The 27,957-nt window shown below is 39.6% G+C and overlaps 1 protein-coding gene across 3 annotated transcripts; it reads right to left on the minus strand.

Annotated features, from left to right (window-relative positions):
• Window positions 1-643: 643 nt before the first annotated feature.
• CSRP2 (cysteine and glycine rich protein 2) lies at window positions 644-27,829 on the minus strand. Of its 3 annotated transcripts, XM_073651832.1 has the most exons (8): window positions 27,665-27,829; window positions 22,601-22,644; window positions 19,519-19,586; window positions 10,076-10,194; window positions 4,124-4,292; window positions 2,937-3,066; window positions 1,867-1,960; window positions 644-1,022 (listed from the first exon to the last, which is right to left on the minus strand). In XM_073651832.1, exons 4-8 carry the CDS (start codon window positions 10,185-10,187, stop codon window positions 946-948), a joined length of 582 nt encoding a protein of 193 aa, XP_073507933.1. In that variant the 5' UTR covers window positions 10,188-10,194; window positions 19,519-19,586; window positions 22,601-22,644; window positions 27,665-27,829; the 3' UTR covers window positions 644-945. The 3 variants fall into 3 exon arrangements, with proteins under 3 accessions (XP_073507933.1, XP_073507932.1, XP_073507934.1); XM_073651831.1 differs by lacking the exon at window positions 22,601-22,644 and having other exon boundaries at window positions 27,665-27,827; XM_073651833.1 differs by lacking the exons at window positions 19,519-19,586; window positions 22,601-22,644.
• Between the last annotated feature and the right edge of the window lie 128 nt (window positions 27,830-27,957).

A 27,957-nucleotide genomic window follows, 5' to 3' on the forward strand; every position in this document is an offset into this window, starting at 1 on the left:
CAGTAGTAAGCACAACTAACAAACTCCAATTACTGACCAATGTTTGTACATAGTAAAACAGAATTTTACACAGTCGCAGCCAATGGACTGGTAACACTGTCCAGCATTAAAATGGTAAAAAGAACCCAAATAATTAGTAATGTACTGTAGTACCAAGATCATCTATTACTGTACTCTAGAGAAAGATCTGATCTGATGATGGAGGTGGGAAGGAGTACACCGCATAACATTGTGAACAGGGGCAAATACAGTAGGGTATACACATCAGGAGAAGCTCCAACCATATAACTCAGGTGGAGACAAAAACTAGCATTCTTTTGGCCTTCAGTGGGCTGGTATACCATTTACTTTTACTGTAATGAAAAGTATAGTCTATTATGCGTTTCTGCGCTTTTAAGGAAGGAGGTTGGTCTATAGATGACATACTAATGTACACAGTTGTATATGTTGTAGGTACATATCAGGAAATACTCTGGACATTTGTGTCTGATGGAAGGCTTTAACGTGATGTTAACAGGGTGATAGATGTGTTCCTTCAGGTTTTCATGGCCTCCTGGTTTGGTGCTTAAACTATCCCATAATTTGTTTCTGAAATTACAATACGTTTAATACCAATAGGTGAAGCAACAAGATGTGAACAAACTGTAGTCAACACACTGAAGTTTATTTTGATATTAAAGGTAAAAAGAAAGAATAGAAAAAACATGTAAAAACATATTATTCTCATGTTACAACAGGAAATATTCTTGTTGGAAAAAAAAAAAAAAAAAATCTACAGAGGTTTAATTTAACAATGGACAAATGCAAATATTTGTCTAGTACAAAAAAAAATTAGGCACAACTTCACAGTGATTAGTAAAATTTTGGAATGACAGATTTGCTTAGTAATAAAACTCTATGAGGTGGTCAGTAAATATTCTGTAATCTGATCCTTTTAGCTGGTCTTCACTGTGCATGGACAAGCGCTCCAGCTCCTTGTCCGTATCCAAAACCTTTTGGTCCAAAATTTTTTGCATAGCAAGCTAAAAGAAAGAAGGATGAAGGCATTAAGTTTGCTCTAAGAGCAACTTAAGTCATAGATTGTGTCGTAATTATATATGTGATACTTAAAAATGTCACCAGTACAGCATGAAACCAATGAATGAGCATGCATACACAAATTAAAAGGTGTATCCCATGTATAGCTTCCTTTATAAGCCATTAACATCCTGCGTCTTCTTTATAGCCTGACAACACAATAGGAGGTCACAGCATTCTTGCAGGTTACTTAAAGCAGTCATCCATTGTCATATTTAAAGTGTCAAAACACCAGCCCTTAGTCGAGCAAGCAACAGGTTCATGTCAAACATCAACTGCATCCTGCGTTATCCTCATCACCGTGAGAAATCTCACGCCTGCACAGTATGTTTTTGCCCAACTGCAGGCAAAGCCGAAAAACAGAAGTGCGCATGCGCACAGCATTGGCCACAAAATACTGCCGGTATGAGAGATGGAAAGACGTGTGCCAGTGCATGCGCACTTCAGTTTTTCAGCTTTGCCCGCAGTTGGGCGAAGCGTACTACACAGGCGTGAGACGCGACAACGAGCAGCAGCCGGGGAGGTGTTGTAGAGAGGCCCGAAGCCATGCTCATTGGACTCGATCATCATACAGCACTGGTGCAATTAAAGTTTTTCGGGGTTATACAGGGGGGGGTCATATAAGGATTTAGGGAATGCAGCACAGACCCTGAATAAGGGGATATTTTTAGCTGCTGTGTGACAAGACTGGTGACAGGTTCCCTTTAAGTTCTAGTTTCCTTGTACGGTCAATTCATACAATGGTAATGGCATGCAAAATATCAAATGCTGGCATTCAAGTCATCTCACCTTTGCAATAGATTTCCCCATCCTTTTCAGTCAAAGTTGTAGATTCTAGACTCTTACCACATTTTGCACATCTGAAACAATTCTTATGCCATGGCTAGAGAGAGAGAGGTTGGTTAATGTATAAACTGATACAGAATTATACACAAAAACACGATATATGAATAGGACAAGTGAGATACCAGCTGCTCAGATGCAAAACGCCAGATAGCTATAGACCATCACCAGACCCACACCCCTCCCAATGCGGAAGTGAGCAGAGCCGGATTACCCCTTTAATACTTTCCTGCCACAGACTATTTTGGCTTTAACATTTATTTTCTTTTTACTCCTTTTTTGCCCCCAAGAGTAAATAATTTTCTGTCATCATCTGGATAAAAAAAATTCTAAGAGCAGTGATATGGCAAATAAAACCTGCAATTCCATTTTTTTGTTGTTGCTTATTTAGGCATTAACAGCTTTCACTGTATGGTTTAACTGAACTGGCAACATGGCTCTTCCGGTCAGTATGATTATGGTGATAAAAAAAAAAAAAAAAAAAAAAAAAAAAAAAAAAAAAAAAAATATAATATAGAAAAAAAAAGTGTGTGTTGCCATTTTCTGAGACCTCTGAGGGTTTGGGGAGCTGATATTTTTGGTCATATCATGTTGGGGTATCAGCTCTACGTCCAGCTTATCCTTGATACAACAGACTGTTTAGTATCAGCATATAATCAGGGTTGAAAAACAAGCCAGCCCCCTTATGTTATGCCAATACACTGACAGTCAGTGCTGGTTTAGCAACTGAAATCAACCACCACCCCGCCACGCTCACGCACACACCGCTCACATGACAAACTGAAGTAGAGCTACTAGTACCTAAGACAACTGCAGGTATGTGATGATCAAGGCACCTTTTTACAGTACAGGGACATTAGATGTGACCAAGAAAAATAAATACCTCCCTAAACATTTTTTTTTCCTTCAACTGGACAACTCGTTACCCTTACATACCAAATGCTTTGGACTCAAACTTGTAGAATTCATTCAGAACGTGTGAAAACTTAGAACCACACACTGGTTTAGTCTCCTACCTTCCCAGCTCCCATTACTTTCTCTGCGGCATATACGGATTCACCACATCTGGGACACTTATCAGATCCTCCAAACTTCTGGGCAAACTTTGAAGGATTAGCAGAGGCACTGGAACGCGATTGTTGTGATCTGCAACAGTCCAAAAGGTATTTTTATTTTACTAGACTATAAGTTTTCTAAGGGTTAAAGGAGTAGTGTAACACGTATACACACACGATAGTTATTTATATTGTGGACCAGACAGAATATTAGCTTCAACCAACGTATTTTTAAGACGCAGTTGGCCTTCGTGCAACTTGCTTGTCGCGGTACCATCAGGGTCACAATGCAACCCTCCCCTTCACCTCTATTACATAGTGATTTAGCACAGACCCCTAGCAAAATTTTGGATGTACTGCACGATCATCTACTTGTGAATTTTACAAGATAAGAGCAGTCACTTGGTTATTTTATGATGCGAGAAGAGATCCGAGTTTCCAGCGAGCGAACAGGTCACTCACCATGTGGTTATCCTGCCGTGCAAGTATCTCTGTCATTGCTGTTTATTGTGAAACATTTTCCTGGGATGGACTATTTTTAGCACTGCATTTATTTGACATGGGGCTGTACATAGGATAATTGTTATTTTTACTTTATGCTTCTGCTATTTTTTTCTGTGGCAGTATGTTATTTCACATGTGCAGCAAAGTACAGTATACTGCACTATTATGTGCACTCTGACTTTTTGGAGTGGTGGCTTTAGGGTTCAATATTTGGTATATTTAATATGTGAAGAGGATTAAAGTGAAGACAAAAATACAAACACAGTACAATAGTTTTTACATGTTTAAGTTTCATACTGTACATTACTGTATTTGTTAATAAAGTTAACGTTTCTTATGTAAAAACACCTAAAAAAAAAATGGTGTGTTTTTGTGAGTCTGAAACAGATTAATACTATTTCAATGGGGAAATATAATTTGATATAAGAGCAAATTGGGTTAAGAGTTCGATCACAGACAGAATTGTTCACACAGAGTACCTTGATTTACAAGTTTAATTCGTTCTAACTTCTATGCATTTTACAATGATCATGTAAGGTTGTTTACTTATCTTTTTACAAGTATTAGAAAAAGATTCCAAGATACTTAGTAGTACACAATTTAATGCATATAGCTAGCTGTGCAGTAATGAAATATTGACTTACTCTTCAGGTCTAATGCCCAGTCGTTCACCTCTGTCCATATTCAGTGTGCCAGCACCTTGCCCGTAGCCATAACCTTTGGGCCCATATTTTTTCCCATAACAGGAACGGCAGTAAATCTCATTCTCATGAATAGCCACTGTTGTGCTATCAAGATTTTTTCTGCAAACCACTGAAACGAAAAAAAACACTTTGTTTAAATAACTAAACATTCTGGATTATTAGAAATGGGAAATGTAAAAGTGTTGTCCACTACCTGGACAACCCCTTTTTAAATGAAGCAGTTATTGTGCTTATTTTACAACACACTCACATCCTGAACTGCCTTTGTTGAGCTAATCAATGCTGTTGTGCATCTTCTACTTTCAATTGTCTGAAGTTTGAAGGTGTGAACCTCGGACAAATGGAAATATTAAATGCTAACCGGCTGTAGGGCTCACGTGGCATAACATGTCACGCTAGCCCCAAAAGACGCGAAGCTGACATTGCTGGAGCAGCCCCAGTGAAGGAGGCGAGTATATGGCGTTTTTATTTTACAAAAGGGGACTACTTAATTTGAACCAGGGTTGTCCACATTACCTTGACCCCTTAATGACCGGACCAATTTCTTGAAATCTGACCAGTGTCACTTTATGTGGTAATAACTCTGGAATACTTCAACATATCCCATTGATTTTGAGATTGTCTTTTTGTGACACTAGACTTTATAATAATGGTAAATTTAGGTTGATATGTTTTGCGTTTATTTATAAAAAATATCAGAAATTTCACAAAAAGGTTTTAAAAATTGCAATTTTCAAACTTTGAATTACTATCCCTTTAATGCCGATAGCTACTCATACCATACAAATAACATTTCCCTCATGTCTGTTCTACATCACCACCATTTGTGAAGTGTTTTATTTTGTTAGCATTTTAGAAGGTTTAAAAATGTCGCAGTAATTTTTCATGGAAATTTACAAAAAATATTTTTTATAGGGGACATGTTCAGTTTTGAAGTGACTTTGGGGGGCCTATATGTTGGAAACCACCCAAAAGTGATACCATTTTAACCCCTTTACAACCCAAGGTAGTTTGCACGTTAATGACCAGGCCAATTTTTACAAATCTGACCACTGTCACTTTATGTGGTAATTACTCTGGAACGCTTCAACGGATTCCCCCGAGTCTGAGATTGATTTTTCGTGACATATTGTACTTCATGATTGGGGTAAAATTTACTCGATATCACTTGCGTTTGTGAAAAAAATGAAAATTTAGTGAAAATTTTTAAAAATTTTGCAATTTTCAAAATTTTAATTTTTATGCCCTTAAATCAGAGAGATATGTCACACAAAATAGTTAATAAACAACATTTCTCCCACATATGTACTTTACATCAGCACAATTTTGGAACCAAAACTTTGTTTTGTTTTTTTTATTATTAGGGAGCTATAAGGGTTGAAAGTTGACCAGCGATTTCTCATTTTTCCAACAAAATTTACAAAAAAACTTTTTTTTTTTTTTTTTTTTTTTTTAGGGACCACATCACATTTGAAGTCAGTCACTTTGAGGGGTCTTTATGACAGAAAATACCCAAAAGTGACACCATTCTAAAAACTGCACCCCTCAAGGTGCTCAAAACCACATTCAAGAACTTTATTAACCCTTCAGGTGCTTCACATGAATTTTTGGAATGTGGAAGAAAAAAATAAACATTTAACTTTTTTCACAAAAATGTTACTTTAGACCCAATTTTTTTTTTATTTTCGCAGGGGTAAAAGGAAAAAAAGGACCCCAAAATTTGTTGTGCAATTTCCCCTGAGCACACAGATACTCTGTGGGGAAAAAACTCTGTTTGGGCGCACGGCAGGGTTCGGAAGGGAAGGAGCGCCATTTGACTTTTTGATTGTAAAATTTGCTTGAATAATAAGCAGACACCATCTTGCGTTTGGAAAGCCCCTGATGTGCCTAAACAGTGGAAACACCGCACAAGTGACACTATTTTGAAAACTAGACCCCTCAGGGAACTTATCTAGATGTGTGGTGAGCACCCTGAAACCCCAAGTGCTTTACAGAAGTTTATAACATGGAGCTGTGAAATAAAAAAAAAATATATGTTTTAGTCCCAATTTTTTATTTTCACAAGGGTAAGAGGAGAAAATGGACCCCAAAAACTTTTGTGCAATTTCTTCCGAGTACGCCAATACCCCATATGTGGAGAAAATATGGTGTTTGGGCTCACAGCAGAGTTCAGGAGGGAAGGAGCACTGTGACTTTTTGAACGCAAAATTGGCTGGAATCGAGAGCGGGCGTCATGTCGCGTTTGGAGAGCCCCTGATGTGCCTAAACAGTGGAAACCCCCCACAAGTGAACCCATTTTGGAAACTACACCCCTCAAGGATTTTATCAAGGGAACATTTTGAACCCAGAGGTATGACACAGAATTTGATAACATTAGGTCATCATATTGAATAAGTTGTCATTAGTCTTGAGCACAAGTGCTCGCTACTTGAGTTTGCATCAGGTACTCAGGTATGCACCATATATCGCAGGTGCTCGAGTGACATGCTCAAGTCCCCGCCCGCATGTTTCACAGTTATCAGACACCCCCCAAAAAAACATGTGGGGGATCGCTTGTGCATGGCAGGCAATCTCTGAGGTTTTTTGGCCGCATATGGGGCGGAGACTCAAGCATGTCACTCGAGCACCCGATGCAAACTCAAGTAGCGAGCACTTGCACTCAACACTAGTCGCCATATCGTCATTTTTTTTTTTTACTTTTGAAAAAAATCCCAACCCTAACCCCAACCCCAACCCGAGAGTTTATTTTTGACGACGTTCCTCGTGCGGTATAAGTGATTAGACGACTTTATTCTTCGGGTCGGTGCGATTACAGCGATACCAGAATCATATCGGGTTTTTATGATTGACAGCTGTCACACACTAAAAGACGCATTTTTTGTAAAATCTAGTTTTTGCATCGCCATATTTTGAGAGCTATAATTTTTCCATATTTTGGCCGACAGTCATGTGACTGCTTGTCTTTTGCGGGATGAGTTGACGTTTTTTTATTGGTGCCATTTTCAGGCACGTGACATTTTTATATCATTTTCTATTCCGATTTTTGGGAGGCAGAATAAACAAACCAACAATTCAGGAATTTATTTTTTACTTTTTTTATGCTGTTCCGAGTGTGGTAAAATTTATAAGGCAGCTTTATTCTTTGGGTCAGTATGTTTACAGCGGTACCACATTTATATCATTTTTCTATGTTTTGGCGCTTTTACACAATAAAAGCTATTTTATAGAAAAAAATTATTTTTTTGCATCGCTTTATTCTGAGAGCTATAACTTTTCATTTTCGGCTGATGGAGCTGTATCGCGGCTTGTTTTTTGCGGGACAAAATTACGTTTTCAGCGGTACCATTTTTATTTATATTAGTCTTTTTGATTGCGTGTTATTCCATTATTTGTTTGGCGGTATGATAAAGCATTATTTTTTGCTTCGTTTTTTATTTTTTTACCGTGTTCTCTAAAGGGGTTAACTAGTGGGAGAGTTTTATAGGTCAGGTCGTTCCGGACGCGGCAATACCAAATGTGTACTTTTATTGTTTTGTTTTTTTTTCAGAATATTTATTGATGGGTACATTATATTTTTATTTTTGGTGGATTATTTTTTTTAATATTTGTACAATTATTTTTTTTTTTTTTTTTCACTCTGACACTTATTTTATTTTCATTCTTTTGTCCCACTATGGGACTTTCACTTTTTTTATTCTGATCGTCTGTATAGCACAGGAATGCACCATCCCTGTGCTATACAGGCTGTCAGTTCTGCAGATGCAGAAGATATTTTGGTCATGCACTGCGCATGACCAAAATATCTTCCTGCTGTCTGGTGACCCAGATGTTGTCATGACGACATTGGGTCATCATGGCAACATCCGGGAAGCCGCGGCAGACGGCGCTGGAGGCCGGCAGGAGAGGAGAGTATCTCGACTTCGATCGCAGCATTGCGGGGGTTAATGTGCCAGGAGAAGTGCGGGACCGCTCCCTGCACATTGTCACAGCTGACACCCGGTGCTATCAGCTGATGGCCGGCGGCGATCGCAAAGACGTATTAATATGCGTCAGGCTCTTAAAGCCCAGGGCGCAGACACGTATTAATACGTCTTGGGCTTTAAAAGGGGTTAAAAACTGCAACCCTCAACATATTTAAAATTGCTTTCAGGTAGTTCATTAACCCTTCTTGTTCTTTTCAGGAAGTAATGGAAAGTGGCATAACAAGAATGAAAAAGTTTATTTTTACCACCTAAATTTTGATAACTACTGTACAGGCCGCTATAGCCGGCAGACAGTAAGGCCGTTATTTGGCCATGAACTGCCAAGGCAAACATCAGGACCACACAATCAAGATCTCAGGGTGCCAATGAGGTTAAAGAGGGAGCCCCCACACACGTTAACCATTTAGATTCCGTAGTCACTATGGACAGCAGGATCTAAGGGGTTAAACGTTCATGGTCGGTGCGAACATTGATCATGGCTGAAGCAGCAAGTTGTCAGCTATATTGTGCAGGTGACAGCTGTAGGATTGTCACCTGTCAGGGAACGCTAGTCTTATATCGCAGGTCAGTAAAAAGACGTCTAGTGGTCACTAAGGAGTTAAGGAATGTCCTCCAATGAAAACCAACAACATCACAGGCGTTCACTATTAATACGGAACTCAACAGAACAAATTGTCGTGGTGCTCAAGGAAATCGCTACTGTCTCATAAAATAAAGTCTCGTAACTTTTCACAGGCTACAAATTAGGTTAAAGGTTTTAGTCCGTGGCATAAATATGTACACTAAAACCATTACAAATAGGATGGATTAAAATCAGGAATGTTAGTAAAGCAAGAGTTACTGATGGTGTGGGTTTGGGTGAGAGGATGATTGTAGGATATATAAAAAAATAAATAAACACCTCATGAGATTTATGCATTCGTAGGACTATAGAGGTGCCAGTAATTCCACTTTCTATTACAAAGGCTGTAAAAGGCCTTGGGTTGGCCGGATCTTTAAAGTATACTTTGAAACACCATGAGAATTTCAGAGAATAATATTGCTGCAATCATACACACTGCTTTGCGGGCAGAATAAGCCTAGGACAGACTTCCTGCCTCAGGATTTTAATGGAAATGTTTTTATTCATTGAGAGCAAAGAGATTTTCAATACAGAGAAGCTGGGCCATAATAAAATTAGAACAGTGAATACCTGCTCATTATACTATGTTTCAGTGTTACATAAACCACCCATGTTATTTTATACGGAAAATGAAATATTCGCACCCCAGAAATTCCCATATTATACATTCAAGAAAAATTTTTCTTCTATGCAGACGGACCTAGAAGTTTGGCTCATAGTTAAGCTTATTGTGCACACCAGCATTACTTGAGCAAGTTCTGTCATGCTGGTTAGGAGCATTTCATAGATTAAACTACATTTTTATGACAGTGGAAAAAAGCAACCAACAATTATGGTTGTGGGCTCAGACCAGTATAATGGTGGCATTCAACAAGTGGAAAATGTGTGCAGTTTGCAAGCAGTCAGAGAGGACTGAACGTTCTGCTTCCAGCAACATTTTTTCAGTGGGAAAATTACAAGTTTGGAGTCATTAAACAAAATATAATTGTGCTACGAGTGCCAAGTAAATGCCATGACCCCTCACTGTTCTCACATTCCACCCCTTAAGCAGCCCTAATCCCCACAGGCTGATTTGTGTTACCAGCCCACAGAACACATTACAATTTACAGAGGGAAGAGAATTTTGAAAACTTCTTGCATCGTGAAAAAAAAACTGATTATTTTTTGAGACATCATTGTAGAACTTTGTCCTTTTGCTCGTGTGTAGAATGGTCAGTAACTATAGCAACAAATCCCATAAAATGATAGCATATAGATACACACAAAGCCGATGATAAAAATACTTACTGCAAAGGAAGCAGCACTTATGATAGCTCTTGCCATCACACTGCACCTCTTCAGCATGGTACACAGTTGAGCCACAGGCCCCACATTTGTTTCCGCCTCCCCAATTGGGCATCTTTTAACTGTAAAAAGACAAATGTATGTAAAAAACCAAGCAATCAAGTACATTACATACACAGTAATGTTCAAAAGTTTTAGGCATATATTGAAAAAATGCTGCAAAGTTAGAAGTGTTAAAGGGATCGTCCATTACTCAGACAACCTCTTGTCAATTTCCAAGATTCCACCCAAGAAAATAACACCTTATGCTCACTTCTGTCACCACTGGCTGTCACAGTATCCCTGCTGCCAACCAGTGCTGGCTTCACTTCAAATCAGACATCCGGAGGAAGTAAGCTGCAGCTGCTCTCACTACCTCCCGATGTCGGATTCTGGGAAGAGTGAAGGCAGCGCTGATTGTCACGTTTCCTACGACCAATGTCATGAAAGCCCCGGGAGAGCATAAGGCGCTATTATACTGAGGGAAAAAGGGATTGAGAATGGGATGACCGAGTAGTGGAAAACCCCTTTTATAGTTTATCAATTAATAAAATGCAAAGTGACTGAGCAGCAGAGAAATTTAAATCAAAAATCAATATTTGGTATTACCACCCTTTGCCTTCCAAACAGAATCAATTCTTCTAGGTACACTTGCAAAAGTTTTGAAGGAACTCGGCAGGGAGGTTGTTCCAAACTGAATTTCTGTGGATTTAGGTTTGTGCAAATCCTTGTCTCTTTATGAAATCCCAGAAAGATTTGATAATGTTGAGATCAGGGCTTTGTGGGAGCCATATCACCACTTCTAGGATAACTATTTTTAACATAAAAGAAGACATAACATTTGCTGTATGTTTGGGGTCATTGTCCTGCTGCAGAATAAATTTGGAGCCAGATGCCTCCCTGATGGTATTGGATGATGGATAAGTATCATATCTGCCCATTTTTCTAAGCATTCAGTGCACCATTAAATCTAACCAAATCCCCAACTCCATTTGCTGAAATGCAGCCACAAACGTGGAAGCAATCTCCACCATGTTTCACTTACCTGCATGCGCTCATTACTGCACCCCTATACAGCTCTTCAACAAAAACTGCTTTTGTTACAGCTGAATATTTCAAATTCACTTGGCCTTGTTTCCATTTCGAAGGTATGACTTTTGGCTGCAAGACCATCTCTTGCCAAATTTCTTTGAATAGTAGATGGGTGTAGCTGAGACCCACTGGTTGCTGCCAGTCCTGAGCTGAAGGCACTGCTGAACATTTGATTTTGAAGTGTTGGAAGCATAAGGCTGAGTTCACACGATGCGTATTTCATGCGTTTCCGCGGCGTTTTTGCAGTTGCGGAAACGCATGAAAAACGCATGGTAGAAGGGAAGCAATGTTCCCCAATTGAAATCCGCATGTGCTGTGCCCATGATGCGAATTTTTCCGCAGCGTAAACGCTGCGCTCAAAAATCCGCAGCATGTCATTTAATTTTGCGGAAACGCGGCGTTTTCGCCGCCATTGACTTGCATTAGAACGCGCCAATTCCACAAGACTGCATCTGTACTTGCGTAATTGGTGCGTTCTAATGTGCGGATGGTACCCGGGTGTGGAGGAGAGGAGAGTCTCATCCACACCCAGGTACCATTAAAAAAGCTGTAAAAACAAGAATAAAATAAAATATATATATATATACTTACCATCTGTCGGCCCGCGCAGCGCTCCTGCTTGCTTCCCGGCACTTGCAGTGAGTTGTAGGACCTGCGGTGACGTCAGAGTCATGTGACGGGTCACGTGACGCTGACGTCGGCAGGTCTTTCAATTCAAAGTTGCCGGCAGCCGGGAGAACGGAGTGAGCAGGACAGCACGGGCCATCGGAGGTAAGTATATACACTCTCTCGGGTCACACTATATAAATCCATGCTGTTTGCATGGATTTATATAGTGTGACCTAGTTGTCAAGCACTTTCCAGGTGATGCTAAAATCGCCTGGAAAGCGCTTGTCAATCTGCATGCGGAAACGCATGTGAATCTGCATGTGGATCCGCATGTATTCTGCAGGAAAAACGCATGCACAATCTGCATGCGTTTTTTCTGCCAGGGAGATGCAGAAATGATGCAGAAATTTTCTGCTTCATTTCTGCATCGTGTGCACATAGCCTAAATGAGTCTTCTTATCTGCTCCACTACACTATTGCCTATTTCTTGGTGCCTTTTCAAAAGAGCTTAAACAGAACATCTTAAAACCCCAGTGTCATTTGAAATCTTTGCCTGGGAGAGATCTTCCTGATATAGTATAACCATCTTGTGTCTTCTTGCTGCTTTTAGTCTTGCCATAGTGTTTGACGTGACATTAGACAGTCTTCTACAACTTTACCTTTTGTAACAGTTTGGCTGTTCTTCACCCAGTTTTAAGACTCCTACATAGATCTTTCAATTAAATTTAATAACCATTTCAACATAGATAGGAAAATCATCATGTTACGTAATTGGTTACTCATACACCAGACTATAATCCTATAAAATCGATCGTAGAAGAATTGATGCTGTTTTGAAGGCAAAAAGTGGTCACAATAAATATAGACTGTTTAAAATGTCAGGGTTTTTTGTTCATTCACTTTTCATTTTGTTAATTGATAAAAGTTAAGACTTCTATTTGTTAAAACAGTCTTACTCGGCAGCCTTTTTTCCCCACTCCTGGACAAGTTGGTTTTTTTGAAAAATACTCCTCTACCAAACATTTACAGGAATTAAGATTTCTTGTCCAAACTTTCCAACGATGCAACGATTCTGGCTTTACCCTGGCATGTGGTAACAGGTTAAGATCTTTACAACACTTACTCATAGCACTTCATTACTTTCTTTGGATTGTTAGCTTGGAAATTCTTTAAGTGAGCCTGCATGCCACTGAAAGCGGTTTTCCTCAGTAGCACAGATCACCATTTGTCATTACTGTATTTTATTAATAACACATTAGCCTAGTCCCATAATAATAATAATGTAATTGAGTAAGAGCTTAGACTGGATTGAATAGAAGCTCAGGCTAGATGTAGATTAATGTAACACTACCAGGTCTGGACACAAGAGACCTTCTTCCACCAAATACAAGCTCTTTGAACAGTACACCAATGGCACCAAGGACCATTGCTACTAAAGAGGCAGTCATTTCTCCTGCAGGATAGCTAAAGACAACAGTACATCTACTATATTCTGACTGAATGGTGCTTCCAAGTTAGCGACCAGTGGTGGAAGCTACAATAACTTGCTGCACGTTTCTTTGCCAGCAGAGAGCACTTCCAAAGAGTTAGGTGTGAAACCTTGCAGTGACTACTGGTGAAAGTATGAAAAACCCTACTGCTAACAAAAAAGAAAAAGGAGCGTAAGGGGTGTGGGAGGGGGGGGGGGGGAATACTGCTTTTACTACAAAAACAATTGGGCTCTATTCTGACTATGGGTAGGAGAGAAGTGCAGAACCCTCCAGTGACATGTAGCCTCAACGTTTGTAGCAGTTTCATAAGAAAAGAGAATACAAGTATGTGCATACGCTAAGTATTTGCAGCAAAAACATGCACATTTTTTACTCATTCATTTGCATCGTTTAAAAAACGCTGAGAAAACTGACATTCTCCAGATTTAAAAAACAAAAACAAAGCGATTTGATGCTTCAGAACTGCAAGGAAAAAGTAAGCAGCATTTACATGGTATTTCAGAAATCTCAGTCACAATTTTGGTGCTGTAAAACACTGTTTCTCCCATGGCTAAAACACTGTGAACCAGCCCTGCAGTAGGAGTTTCTCCCTGATTGATTGGAGTCCAACCCCAGAGTACAGCACTTTGTTAGCAGCACTCGAGTGAGTGTGTGCACGCTCGACCTGCACTCTATTGAAGTGGAGCTCTGCATTGGTCAGACTGCCAGCAGCAGGGGATGAGATCCATTCTTGGTACAAACTAACTGTGGAAAAAAGCCTTGGCTTTCTGGTACAGAATACTCACACTAATTCAATGGTTAGGAAGGTTGCCTTGCAGCCTTGCCTTAGGGCATCGGCATAGAGTTTGTAGGCTCTCTTTATGTTGGGTTTCCTTCATGTCTTCCAGGTTTCCTCCAAAAGCATGCCGTATTAATTTCAGATTAATGGTAGCACCTAGATTGATTCACACACAATGTGCATGATGACAATCTCTGTATAGTCCGGCACAATAGGCTATTCCCATTGGAATATCATTCACGTATACAATTTCTTTAAAGTCCAAATACTAGTAAATTTTGGAAAGTGGAACAAAACCTATAAAACGTAAAGGTGAATTTGTCTGGGTTTATAGGTGTCTGGTACTACAGATAACACTGCAGTTTCCGCATTACGGTCACCAAATATGTATGGTTTTGTAATGTTCAAGGGGTTTGAACTTGTCAATGTACAAGATATGGATTTAAAAAGAGTTCTGGTTAGATTGTTCAATAGAAAAATACTGTCATGAAGACCACCACGGCACCAATGGAAGCCTCTATATGCAGAAAGCTGAGAAGTGGATGTTGCCAGTAGGGCTTTTAAAAGGGGCACTAAACCTACAGGCAACATTCAGTGCATCTTTCTTCAGCCGCAGACTTTAATTTATTTATTTATTTTTTTTAAACACACCCAGTATGGGAAAAAGATTCCAGAGGATGGAAGCAGGAAGACCAAAAAAACCTCAGGCCACAATTAGGTCATTTATTAGTTTCACTGTTGCAACACTGGAAGCACTAATGTTAGGTTACCTCATTTGTTTACTAGGAACATGTAAATGTAACTAAGCAACATAAGTGACATTCTTCATAAATCCAAGGAGGCATCAGCCATCTAATAAGGGTGTTTTTACAACTGTCCTCTGTCTGGTGAATGGGGGTCTATGAGCTATCCCAATGAAAAGTGATAAACCAGTCCTAGTACTGATCTCCTTATAGTAGGCACGAAGAGCTTTATAGTCAGAGACCTGGTGCCAACCTGTGAGGCAGGCGTATATTTCGCATTAGCGCAATGTGTAAGTGCATCACATACACAAACCTTGGAGGATCTTAAAACGCAAATTGTTGGAAACTCAATCCATAGTTCATGTATAATTTCTGGCAGGCATGCATTTTTTTTTCCCAGATTAACATTCCTTTTCTTTTATATAAGCATTTGGCCGATTTACTAAACAGCAGCTGACGGAGATAAGGGAAAATTGATTTGTTTTAAATATGACCAGCTCCAACTCTAAATCAAGTAGAACCACCATGTACTAGTCAGTAACATCCGCAAGGATAATGTATAGTAAACATTACAGCTATAAACAGTATTCTATACAAGCACCACAACAATCTGCATATCTGACTAAATATGGAATCCACAAAAATATTTAAAAAGGAACATGGACCAAATAACATTCACAAAATAAATATCCCAGTAAAAGCTCTAATAATCATATTTTTTTCAGTTTCATTTTGTCTCTGTTAAAACTGAAAAACAAAAAAAAAAAAATGTTGCGTCTCACAAGCTTAGCCATGTCCCCTTTCTCACTGTTCTGTGTATGGCTGTAAGTCAACTGGCAGCAGCAGAAGTCTCTCTTTTGTGTCCTGTGTGCAGCAGGATAAGAGATCACTATGCCCCGCCACATGGCTAAGTGAGGAGAGGCTTCAGCTGGATTGCCTTTATTATATGTAGGATTTCTACAAGACCGCTGCAAAATTATGCAAGTATTGCCGCAAACTAACAGTTAAACTGAACAACAAAATCATTCAATGGGATATTGGTTACATATATCTAACTCTGGCCGCTAACAAAAGGGCACCAGAATGAAGCTAAAATCACTAGTAGACAGCCCATTGATTATATATAATCACTATTGTCTAATTCGTACGCCACGCAGACTAAACCATCATATAATACTCCAGATTTATCACATTAGTTCATACTGTTTGATGAACTTGGTGTGTTTTTAAAGTGTCTAGTGAAAATTTACAACACTTAAAAATTGGGAGAGCCACACCCCCTTGTCGGACAAGGCCCATAAAGTATACAAAACACATAGCAAAAAGGTCACAAGTTTGTAGTCAGACAAAGAAAGTCTTTACAAGGCGTTATCCAGGACTTATTATTTTTGTGTATGGGGCTAAGAATGAACTAGCAGGTAGTTGCTAATCACTAGGGTTGAGCGAGTATGTTCTGTCCGAGTATGCTCGGGCCGAGCTTCGAGTATTTACAGCTACTCGGTGATGAGGTTGAATCGCTCCCGTGTGCATAATTTATCACCGAGCAGCTGTAACTACTCGGAGCTCGGCCCGAGCATACTCGGCGAAAGAGTTAATAGAACATACTCGCTCAACACTACTAATCACTTGACTGTTCTGTCCGGTGCCAATCTTTGAATCTGAGCCGGCAATTCCTCTGCTTCATTTCACCTCGTCAACAGAGCAACACCTTCTTTCTGGCTGCTCTGTCGACAAGGTGTCACTGCAAATGTCATGCGATTGACAGCTGGCTACCTGTGGTTAGCAAGTAGCCTGACATCAACAGAGTGAAAAAGACGCTGCTCTGTCGACATGACATTTTACAAGTGGTTCTGCTTATTAAATGGCCACAGTGTGAATGCACAGCTAGGCATTGCACTTATACCAACATGTGCTCTGGCTCAAACGGTTTGGCTTTTCGTCAATGCAAGATGCACAATCACCGGCAGGAGTGGTCTGTGACCGTTCTCAGCCGGCAGAGATCAGCGCCAGGCAAATAGTTAACTACCTGCTTGTCAGTTCTTAGCAAAAATAAAAGACCCGGACAACCCCTTTAAGATCCACGTGAAACTATGATGACAGATCCATTCAGCAACCTTCAGTGGTATACAGATGTTGTATTGGCTGGACACTGGGAAAAACCATACAGAACAGTCACAGTAACCTCAGTATATTGTATACATAGCGTATGACTGCTCTATATAATGTGTACATTACATTTTCCTGCTTACATTTAACTATTCTACAAAGTGTCACTTCATTTTAAAATCCTGATCCACATTGTACACTGAATTGCTGCTGTGTAGAGGCCGTCTACGGTGCCTTACTATGTCATTTTGCAGTAAGGACGCCGTGTCATGCATACTAAACTGTTCACTTTGTTATGTAAAGCTCCAAACAGCAGAGAACTTTTTTTTTTTTTTTTTTTTTTTTTACCAGGGCTGCTGTTCAGGAACAAGTTGTGGAGCTGTGCGAATATAGAAATTATTGTAAGCCATATCTGCAGCAGATATAATATTCTATGGGTCACAGTTTAGGACCATTGTGATATTGATACATGTGTCACAGCCGCACCCAACACATTCCTGACACAGCCCTACAGAAAAAAAAAATCTAAAGTAGATAGCACGTAACCTGCAACAGGTCTATCTATAGCTAACCAGGGCTGTGGAGATTTACTACTTTAGCCCCACACACTCATGAATGGTTAATTAGTAACAAATTTACTGTAGTATAATTACAATTATTTTTTTTTGCAAAGCAAAGAAGGGGGCCTTAGATTTAGAAATGTTAAAGTTCTACCAGCTTGTCCAAATTCCTATGAAAGTTAATACATTAACTAATAATATATATTTTTATTTATATTCCATCTCTGATTCAGACTTCACAACCCTGTGGAAGAAACATGCAGATTTTTCTGCAGAATCTTGGTGGATTTGCAGCAGCATCATCTGCTAAATTTGGCGAATATATATTTATTTTAGTTATAAAGTGATAAAGTTGTATCAGTGGTTTTTTTTTCCCCTTTAGTATTTCTTGCTATTAAAATGATGCTGTTATTACAAATTGCAAAATAAAAAAAACAAACCCACATAATATATTAGCATATACAGACTCTTGTCATTGCTTCAAACAAAGCTAATCCTGAAGACCTACGTATTTTACAGCCAGCAGTTTCCAGATCATGTTGCTGGTCACAGCAAGAAACAAATGGATGTTTTTGTTCTCATTTTTTACATTCTTCAGTTCTGTCCTCTGAAACCTTAGGGCAAGGGTCAGCAACCTGCGTCACTCCAGCTGTGATGCTCCCGAGCATGCCAGGTGCAAACAGCTCTACAACAGCTGGAGTGCCGCAGGTGGCAGACCTTGCCATATGGTTTACAGGTAGCACAATATTGTTTTTTATTCGTATTATGTAGCAATGTCTTTATCAAATAATCTACAGTAAAACTAATTATAAATGTCATTGATACGGTATGTAAGCAGTTGTAAAATGTTCATACAATATTAAATTTTACCCAATAGGCAAAGAAGAAAAAAAATAAACAGTCACGAGCAACCAAAGTGGAAATTGTTGTAATCACTGTCATGCCACCAATTGATGAGGTTCCCTGTAGATCGCAAGCCCCAGTAGCCAGATTTTTAAAGAGCAGCAACTGTGATGTTAAGGTGGTGATCAGGCCACGGTGTGCAAACATGCACAAGTCTTAAGACGACCCATATCAGGGAATAAGCCACTGCAAGGATCAGCCATTTGTTGCGAGTCATGTTCTCAGCAAAAACGGGAGCCCCAACAAGCCAAAAACATTTCTCCTGCAGTGGCCACTACACAGAAAATGTAGTCATACAAGACGGCCATTCAAAAGAATAGTAGTCCAGGTTATACAAGGTTGGTTTGTGAGCATGAGTAAGCTCATATTAGATCAGCATTAGCATGAAGACCTCTTGGGGAACGCGTGGATGCCCATGAGGTCTTTTCATGCCCACAGGATAGGTGATAAGCGCTTGATCGCTGTGGGCCCTACCAGCTGATCACAAGAACAGGGGTCCTGTGTCCCCAGTATGAATGATGCTGCAGTAGTGCATGCTTGCTGAGCCCCATTCTCTGTCGAGGACTGAGGCAGATTGTAAAGTACTAGCAAATTATAAATGGCCATGAAATGCTGATAGCTTGTTATACGAGCACAATAGGAGACCCAGGAAATGTAAATTTAAATAAAGAGTCATCCTCGCATTACCTAATTGGGACATATCCCATAGTAGAAGGGTATTGTTGAATTTCTACATACTACAGCCAGTGTCAGTGTAGGCTCAAAAATTCTTGGCCCAAGGTATGCACATTATAAAGCTGATGAAAAGGGAGAAAGTTTTCTTGACCCACCATCAATGTAGTAATTAGATGTACGCCACAAATCTGACCACTGCCAAGGAAAAACTGAACAATGATATGTGCAAATTAATCATACGAGACACGAAAAATGCCATAAAACACAACACAAACTGCCAGATAGAATTAGGGCACAAAGATCTACTCTGTTCAATGACCTTTTCATATTACAGTTTTCCAGAGGCCACTGTCTACTTTATTCCTCTAGTATTATTTCTATGTTGAACATAATGCCTTTCTTTAGTGCTTAGTTCTAGGAGGAACATTCACACATATACCCAAACACGTACCTTCTCGTAACTGCTGGTTACTACTGGAAGCAGAGCTGCTTGGTGTTGGGCTGGAACCTCAGAGGACACTAATAATCCCAAAAGAAAAAAAAAAAAAAAAAAAAAAGAAAAAAATAATAATATGGTTAAAAAGGGAATATGTCAGCAAATGTGTGCTATGTAATCTGAGGACAGCATGAGAAGGGCTGTGGAGTCGGTATCCATTTTGGTGAAGTCTGAGTCAGAATCGGAGTCGGTATAAAATGGACTGACTCCAACTCCTAAAATATATAATAAATTGGGTGCAGTAGTTCAATGCAGTTTGTGGGGAATATTTTTTCATAAGAATTTGGGAAAGTTATGAAATGTCCTATAAATGTCTGTCCTATTCCTGATCTAAGGGTCTAGACTTTTAGCTGAGATTAATCTGTGGTACAGTAAATTTATCACTTAAACATGAGCCATGTATAGTGGAGTCGGAGGTTTGGCTTACCGACTCCACAGCCCTGAGCATGAGGTAGGGGGTTAAAACACAGATTTCAAAGTGTGTCACGTCAGGCTGTGTGCTGTTTACTTATACTGAAGGTTTTAATTGTCAGGTGATTATCATTGCCTGGACTACAGCGGAAAGTGTCATGCTAGTTTGACTCCTCCCCCTCCTGTGATAAGCAGCTCACTGTCTATAAACTATATACATACAAAGCCTGGTGTGGGTGGAGTTAGCATTCTCAGCTCTGCTGCATTGCTAAAACTAAGAACTCAGTGATATATCGTTGGAATCAGGGTCTCTTTGCCCACATCAGGCTGCTCTCAGATGCAAAAACCTGGTGACAGATTACCTTTAAAGCAACTTACTCATTAGGCTGGGACCAAAAGATACATACAGTACACACCAAAAGTTTGGACACACCATCTCATTTAAAGATTTTTCCGTATTTTCATGACTATGAAAATTGTACATTAACACTGAAGGCATCAAAACTATGAATTAACACATGTGGAATTATATACTTAAAAAATGGGGCACACCTGTGAAGTGAAAACCATTTCCAGTGACTACCTCTTGAAGCTCATCAAGAGAATGCCAAGAGTGTGCAAAGCAGTCATCAAAGCAAAAGGTGGCTACTTTGAAGAACCTAGAATATAAGACATATTTTCAGTTGTTTCACACTTTTTTGTTAAGTATATAATTCCACATGTGTTAATTCATAGTTTTGATGCCTTCAGTGTGAATGTACAAATTTCATAGTCACGAAAATACAGAAAAATCTTTAAATGAGAAGGTGTACATATGTATGTATGTATGTATGTATGTATGTATGTATGTATGTATGTATGTATGTATGTATGTATGTATGTATGTATGTATATATATATATATATATATATATATATGCGCTACAGCAAGAACCGGTGCCAATTTTGTTCTATTACATAAATAAGATTAAAAAAAGAAAGGGTCTTGTGAACTACAGACATTTTTTTCATAGGTCTTGGAAGACTCCAATACTCCAGGTTCACCAAGTGTTATTGTGTCAAAAAAAATACAAAAACTCTCTTTGCTTGCTGAATTTATTCTATGGGTTGGCATGAATACAGTGATACCAAACAAATACAGCTTTTCCATTTTGTACTTTTGGGCAATTTTGTTTTATAAAAAAAAAAAAAAAAAAAAACTAAAAGTAATGGTTTGCGTAGCAGCATTTCAGGAGCCATGAATTTATTTTCCAGCAATATAGCTCTCATGTAGAGGCTTGAACTTTTGTGGAACAAGTTCTCCTGATACCATTTTACATTAAATATTTTGCAGTATTTGTAAGCGAAAACCAGGCACGGGTGAAAAACACAGACGTGGTAATGTATTTCTATTAGACTTTTACTTTGATTGTTCCACTCCTAGTTTTGGCTTACAAATACTGATAAAATACTGACCACATAATCAACGTGTGAAGTGGCCTAGTGGTGAAACTCTTTTCTTGGGGGTCGTTAATGTTTGAAAGAATAATTATAATCCACCTTTTGCCATTATTTTATTCTCCCTGCTGTGAAGTGATGTGACAACTGAGGCCAGCGATTGCTTACTGCACCAAAGAAGTCAAAGTAAAAATGGCAGGAAACTATGTAGATTGAACAAGTAATGCAGCTAATATTTAATGGCATTCTTATCCATTAGCCCTTTTTTCCTTGATAGCAGACAACCCCTTTTATTCACCTCAATAATGCTTTGGGTTGGATTTCAAAAGCATTATTGCATGTATTGGCCCAATATGGTTTTGTTTTTTAACCCCCAAACCCCATACCTTTTAGGCCAACATCAGCTAAACACACCAATAACGGCAGGCTTGGCAGACAGTCTAGTGTGTATGGGGACCTTCTAGCATTTCCCTATCCTTATCTGAGCTCAGACTGACGATCAATTTATTCTCAACAAGGCAAGCCGTTACCAGGGGAGTCCGGCAGTGGCTCTCTCATAGAAAACACAGGAGCTCTCTGCAGCACAAGTGCTCCTGTGAATAGCTGAGCCGGGAGAAAAAGGGCTGTCAGTCAAACAATGACCGCTATATATAGTATATGGGGCCCATTATGTTCCTGGTTGTTAAGGCATTGGTGCCTCCCAATTGTGTCGTGAAATTTTAAAATTAACACACGGAAGGGTTTCCCCTGATCAGCCCTAGACTTTAGGAGAATTCACGAGGTTCTAATTTATGGTCCGTTTAGCGGCAACAATTCCTGGGCTGACCTTGGGTCTCCTGACTTGAACTAAAAGCATCATATGTACCGTATATAGGAGGCTGTTATCTCTGTTCTCTTGATCCAAGACCAGGCAGGAAATAGCAGATTTAACATATGGCCTCTATATATTTGTTTGAATATACAAATAGGTGAAATGGTTGCAACTGACTAAAGCATCTTAAGGGAGGGGGTTAAATGAAACCAAACCAACTCTATTGGATACCTATCAGTGTCCTCCTCATAAAGAGATCGTGCAGAACAAAGCGCTTCAAAGTTATTTTTATGCATCACATTTGATACATCTGTCATATTTTTATTGCACTCTACCCCAGGGTCATACATATACATTCATACATACAGTGCTGCTCACCAGTATTGGCACTCCTTCAGTTTTTTCCATAGACTGTATAATATCTTCAGAAAAAAAAATGAAAAAAAGTACCAAAGTTATATCCTCAGGATTTTTTAATTAGTGGTCCAAAGTAATACAACAATAAAACACTGCAATTGCAACATGGAGGTTGAAAAACAAAGAAAAAAACAGAATAAACAGCATGTGCAGCAATAAAGGCACCCCTAATTAATACTTGGTTGCAAACACTTTGGCTTTGCTGACAACCTCCAAATGTTTCTTGTAGCCATCTATAAGCTTCTTGCACTTCTCAGCTGGAATTGTCTCCCATTCTTACTTTGTAGTTTGTTCAATCTCTTGAATGTTTGAAGGGTTCTTTTTCCCAATAGCAGATTTCAGCTCACCCCAAAGATTCTCAATGGGATTGAGGTCAGGACTCATTGCTGGCCATTTTAAAACAGAATTTTTTATTTTTAACTATTCCTGTGTACTTTTGGATGCGTGCTTTGGGTCATTGTCTTGCTGGAGGACCCATGATCTTCGACTCAAACCAAGTTCTTACACTGGGTAGATCATTTCGCTCTAAAATCTTGTGATAATTCTCTGATATCATGAATCCTGTGATAAGGTCAAGGACTACAGTACCAGACGTGGCAAAGCAACCCCCCAGCATTATGGATCCTCCACCATGCTTAACTGTTGGTAAATGTGTTCTTTTCCTTATAAGCTTCATTGCGCCATCTGTAAACAAACTGTTCCTTTGCATTGCCAAAAAGCTCTATTTTTGTTTCATCTGTCCACAGACCATTTTCCCAGAAGGATTGTTGTTTGTCAAGGTAGTCTTGTGCAAAGATCAGTTGTTCCTTTGCATGTCTTTTCTTCAGCAATGGTTTCTTCCTCGGCCTTTGCCCATAAAGCTCTGCTTGGTTTAGTGTGCAGCTTATGGTACTTGTTGAAATCATTACCCCAGACTGTTCCAGGTTGGCCTTCAGATGTTTGATGTGGTGTTTAAAGGTTTCAGATCACAAAAAAAAATAATTTAAATATTAAAGATAACACAAGTAAACACAAAACACACTTTTTAAATGAAGGCATTTATTAGTAAGAGAAAAAGAAATCCGAACCTACTGGGCCATGTGAAAAAGTGATAGCCCCATAAACCTAATAACTGGTTGAGCTGCCCTTGGCAGCAACAGCTGCAATTAAGCATTTGCGATAACTGGCCATGAGTCTTTTACAACGCTCTGGAAGAATTATGGCCCACTTATCTTTGCAAAATTGTTGTAATTCAGTCACATTGGAGGGTTTTTGAGCATGAACCACCTTTTTAAAATGGTCTTACCACAGCATCTCAATCGGATTAAGGTCAGGAGTATGACTAGGCCACACCAAAGTCTTAAGAAAAGCAAAATTAAGCAAGAGGTTGACTTGCTGATGTGTTTTGGATCATTTTCCTGCTGCATAACCAGAGTGCACTTCAGCTTGAGGTCACGAACAGATAGCAGGACATTCTTCATATTTTTTTGGTAGAAAGTAGAATTCATGGTTCCATTTACCATAGCAAGTCTTCCAGGTCGTGAAGCAGCAAAACAGCCCCAGACCATCACACTACCACCACCATATTTGACTGTTAGTATGATGTTCCTTTTCTGAAATGCTATGTGTGAAGATACAGCCTAGCATCTTAATAAGCCAGACATTTAGATTTGTTAATCCAAGAGAAATACACTATTGTGTTTGTTGACTTGTGAATGTTTGTGTACCTGGTCAATAAGAACAGAACAGTATTTGTATAACCCTGATTGTCTCCTCTCTGATTCTAGAACAATGAACGTTTGCTAATTATGTTTATTAACATTTGTGGACCTTGTGGCTTATTAACTCACAAGACAGGAGGACAAACTAAGCAAATTCATTAAATGCTCAAACAATGAGACATGAGGCTGTCCTCCCTAACCCCTTACCTGTGAATGTGTACTTGATGGACAACCGTAACCATTTTAAAGGGACATGTGCTTCTGTAGCAGTCAGACTTGGGACAGAGAATCAAGGAGAAGAGGACACTCAGACTCTGTCACACCATCAGCTTAGAAGGAAGGCTTTTACTAAAAATTATTCGGAAGAAAAAGACTCAGGATATATAACCATGCACACCCAATGTTGGAAAAGTGAAAAAAATCTTTATTACATGATTACATTTAGACAACAAAAGAAAAATTTTTTAAAAGCATTTAAAACAGACAAAAACCATGTGCAATCTTCATATGGGGGAATTCATGATAATATGCATAAAAATAGCAATAAACCCCACTATGTTATGTGCCACAGGTATATTTTACATCACTTATATAACATTCGATTAATGTAGACCAACTAAGCAACCCTGGCTATAAATAGCACAGCACAACCAGTCAAAATATGTGTTTATGACAAAGCAAACCCCCCTAAATAATATAAGTGAATCAAGGAATGAGTAGGAGAGATGGTCTATTGGCAATGGGGGCCCATATTTTAGAGGTATTGGCCAGATTGTGTCACCAAAGTCATATATGACGTGGCACAGTTGATCCACATATAAATAACAAGCCAGGCATTCCTGAGAGGTCAAGTCAAGAAAATAAGTAAATAAAAAATATATGGAAGAATAATTACCTGCTGGCACCAGAGACCCTACGCGTTACGCTGCTCAGACGCAGCTTCGTCAGGGGTACCCTGCTGTTCTATCCCAGGCAGGCGGAGCAGAAGGGTGAGACTGTGTACAATCTTGGGTATTTCATGGGACTGTTCTGTGTGTTTACTGTCCGCTTTATGGTTCAATAAACTTTGGCCATGCTGTTTTACCCTCACACTGTGTTGTCTGAGTAATGTTACACCACAGAAGACCCAGTGTCTTCACACTATGTTACTTCTACGCCAGATGTAATGAGATATAAACCTTCCAAAAAGTTCAACTTTTGTCTCCTCACTCCACAGAGCATTCTTCCAAAAGTCTTGGCAATCAAGAATTTTTTGGCAAAACTGAGATGAGCTTTTAAGTTCGTTTTGCTCAGCAGTGGTTTTTGTCTTGGAACTCTGCCATGCATGCCATTTTTGCCCAGTCTCTTTCTTATGATAGAGTAATGAACACTGACCTTAACTGAAGTGAGGCCTGCAGTTCTTTGGATGTTGTGGGGTGTTTTGTGACCTCTTGGATGAGTGGTCGCTGTGCTCGAGGTAATTTTGGTTGGCCGGCTGACCACTCCGGGGAAGGTTTACCACTGTTCCGTGTTTTCGCCATTTGTGGATAATGGCTCAAACTGTGGTTCGCTGGTGTCCCAAAGCTTTAGAAATGGCTTTATGACCTTTTCCAGAATGATAGATCTCAATTACTTTGTTTCTCATTTGTTCCTGAATTTCTTTGGATCGCAGCATGATGTCTAGATTTTGAGGATCTTTTGGTCTACTTCACTTTGCCAGGCAAGTCCTATTTAAGTGGTTTATTGATTGAGAACAGGTGTGGCAGTAGTCAGGCCTGTGTGTTGCTAGGGAAATTGAACACAGCTTCCCAAAGATGTGATAAACCACAGTTAACTTATGCTTTAAAAGGAGGTAGGAGGCAATCACTTTTTTACCCAGGGATCGGTAGTTTGGTTTTCTTTTTCCCACAATAAAGACCTTAATTTAAAAACTGCATCTTGTGTTATCTGTATAATATTTAAATTTGTTTAGTGATCTGAAACATTTAAGTGTGACAAATCAGGGAGGGGGACAAACTTTTTCACGTGTGTGTACTTTTCATACATTTCTTTAAGTTCTGAAAATGCAATAAGTCATGTTTACTGCATTTTACATACTGACTTGTATGTTAGAAATAGTTAAATATGCCGCATAATAGATTAGAACATATTGGCAGAAGACAAAAAATATGAGTAAATAAAAAAAAAAAAAAAAAAAAAAAAAAAAAAAAAGTGTCTCAGATAATAACTGGGTCCTACATAAAGTAGAGGATCAGGAACACCCAGGATATTATTAGAGACACAATACAGTCACAGTGGCATTTTAGGGTCAATGACACCAGCGTCGCACCCACATTGCCATTTACTAGTAGAAAGCAAGATCACAAGCTCAGAAAAAGAATAAAGTGATTGTATTTCTAGAGAAAGGTTACACAAGCCGCTGTATTATTAGTGAAGACAATACATATGGGATTCCTCCAAGGAACCGCCCAAGTTTAATGGCACAAGACGTTCTCCTACGTCTCAGCATACAATGAACAATGAGAGAGACTTACTGAGCAAATTTTGCCAAAAAGTGAATAACCCCGTTTAAAAAAAAAAAAATAATAATAAAATTACACAACACCAAACCACCATTATTTTATATAGACCTATACTATCGAAATTATATATTTTTTTTTTTTTCTCAGGTTTATGTCTGGATATCTTACACCCTTCGAATGTGGCACAATGTAAAGGTTATTTTACACGTGATGATAAATTAACGTCGCCCGCAGCATGGGCGCTGATCAATGACGTCGCCCGCAGCATGGGCGCTGATCAATGACGTCACCCGCAAATTGGAGCTCATTTCCATGTTACAATGGGATTTCTTCGTGAACACAATCGCTTGCTCTCCCCTTTCATATAGCTTTCCATTACAGACGCCCATTCACACCAGATTTGCTGATCACCAGGATAACTATTGTGAACAACCTTTAGGGCAAGCATCACCCCATATATAAAGCAACGGGTGCCCACATATCTCCATTAATAAGATCTGGTCCCAGCTTCTCACAAGCAATGCTCTCCTGCTGGGCAGCCACTGGTAAAGGAGCTCTGACAATTCCCCAGAGCAGAGGTGTCTGTGCAGGTTGCAGGTCTCCCAGGCCACACACAGCACTCTGTACAGCAACACTCCTCGTTTAACTACTCGCTAGTCTCTGACATATGTCAGCCGTTATGGAGCCCGGTCCAGGAACTGACACCCACCAGAACAATGGCGATATGAGGTAAACGCAAGGTAGAAAGAACGGTCCGTAACATAGCTGGGGCGCTGACCAGTACTAGACGCCTATACCTAGCTATAACTGGCTACAGCACTCACCAGTCTGCGCTCACCGGACGCCTCCTCCGAGCACCGCTGTACACTGAGGTGCTGGCTGTCCGTGCAGGGCTGTTACTGCCGTGCGGAAGGTGGGCGGGGCCAGGAGAACTATGTGAAGTATAGGACGTGGGGTGAGAAGTGATCGCTCAGGCTGTGCCACATACTCTCAGTGCTCAGCGTCTCATGACGTCACCGCGTCCTCCCACATGGCGCGAGCCCCGATTCTCTCCCGACGCTCCTCACAGCTTAGTGTTAGTTATGACGTACTTGTATGAGGGATAGAGCAGGTCCGG

Source organism: Phyllobates terribilis, unplaced genomic scaffold (genome assembly GCF_046119375.1).
Source record: "Phyllobates terribilis strain yellow unplaced genomic scaffold, ASM4611937v1 Scaffold_11__3_contigs__length_659146591, whole genome shotgun sequence".
Taxonomy (NCBI): domain Eukaryota; kingdom Metazoa; phylum Chordata; class Amphibia; order Anura; family Dendrobatidae; genus Phyllobates; species Phyllobates terribilis.

Excerpts from the sequence above, each read along its gene's own strand:
- CSRP2 (XM_073651833.1), bottom strand. The coding sequence starts at position 10,187 with ATGCCCAATTGGGGAGGCGGAAACAAATGTGGGGCCTGTGGCTCAACT. Across the intron at positions 4,293-10,075 it reads TAAGTGCTGCTTCCTTTGCA|TGGTTTGCAGAAAAAATCTT; the intron begins GTAAGTATTTTT and ends TTTTCGTTTCAG. Across the intron at positions 1,023-1,866 it reads TGGGGAAATCTATTGCAAAG|CTTGCTATGCAAAAAATTTT; the intron begins GTGAGATGACTT and ends TCTTTCTTTTAG.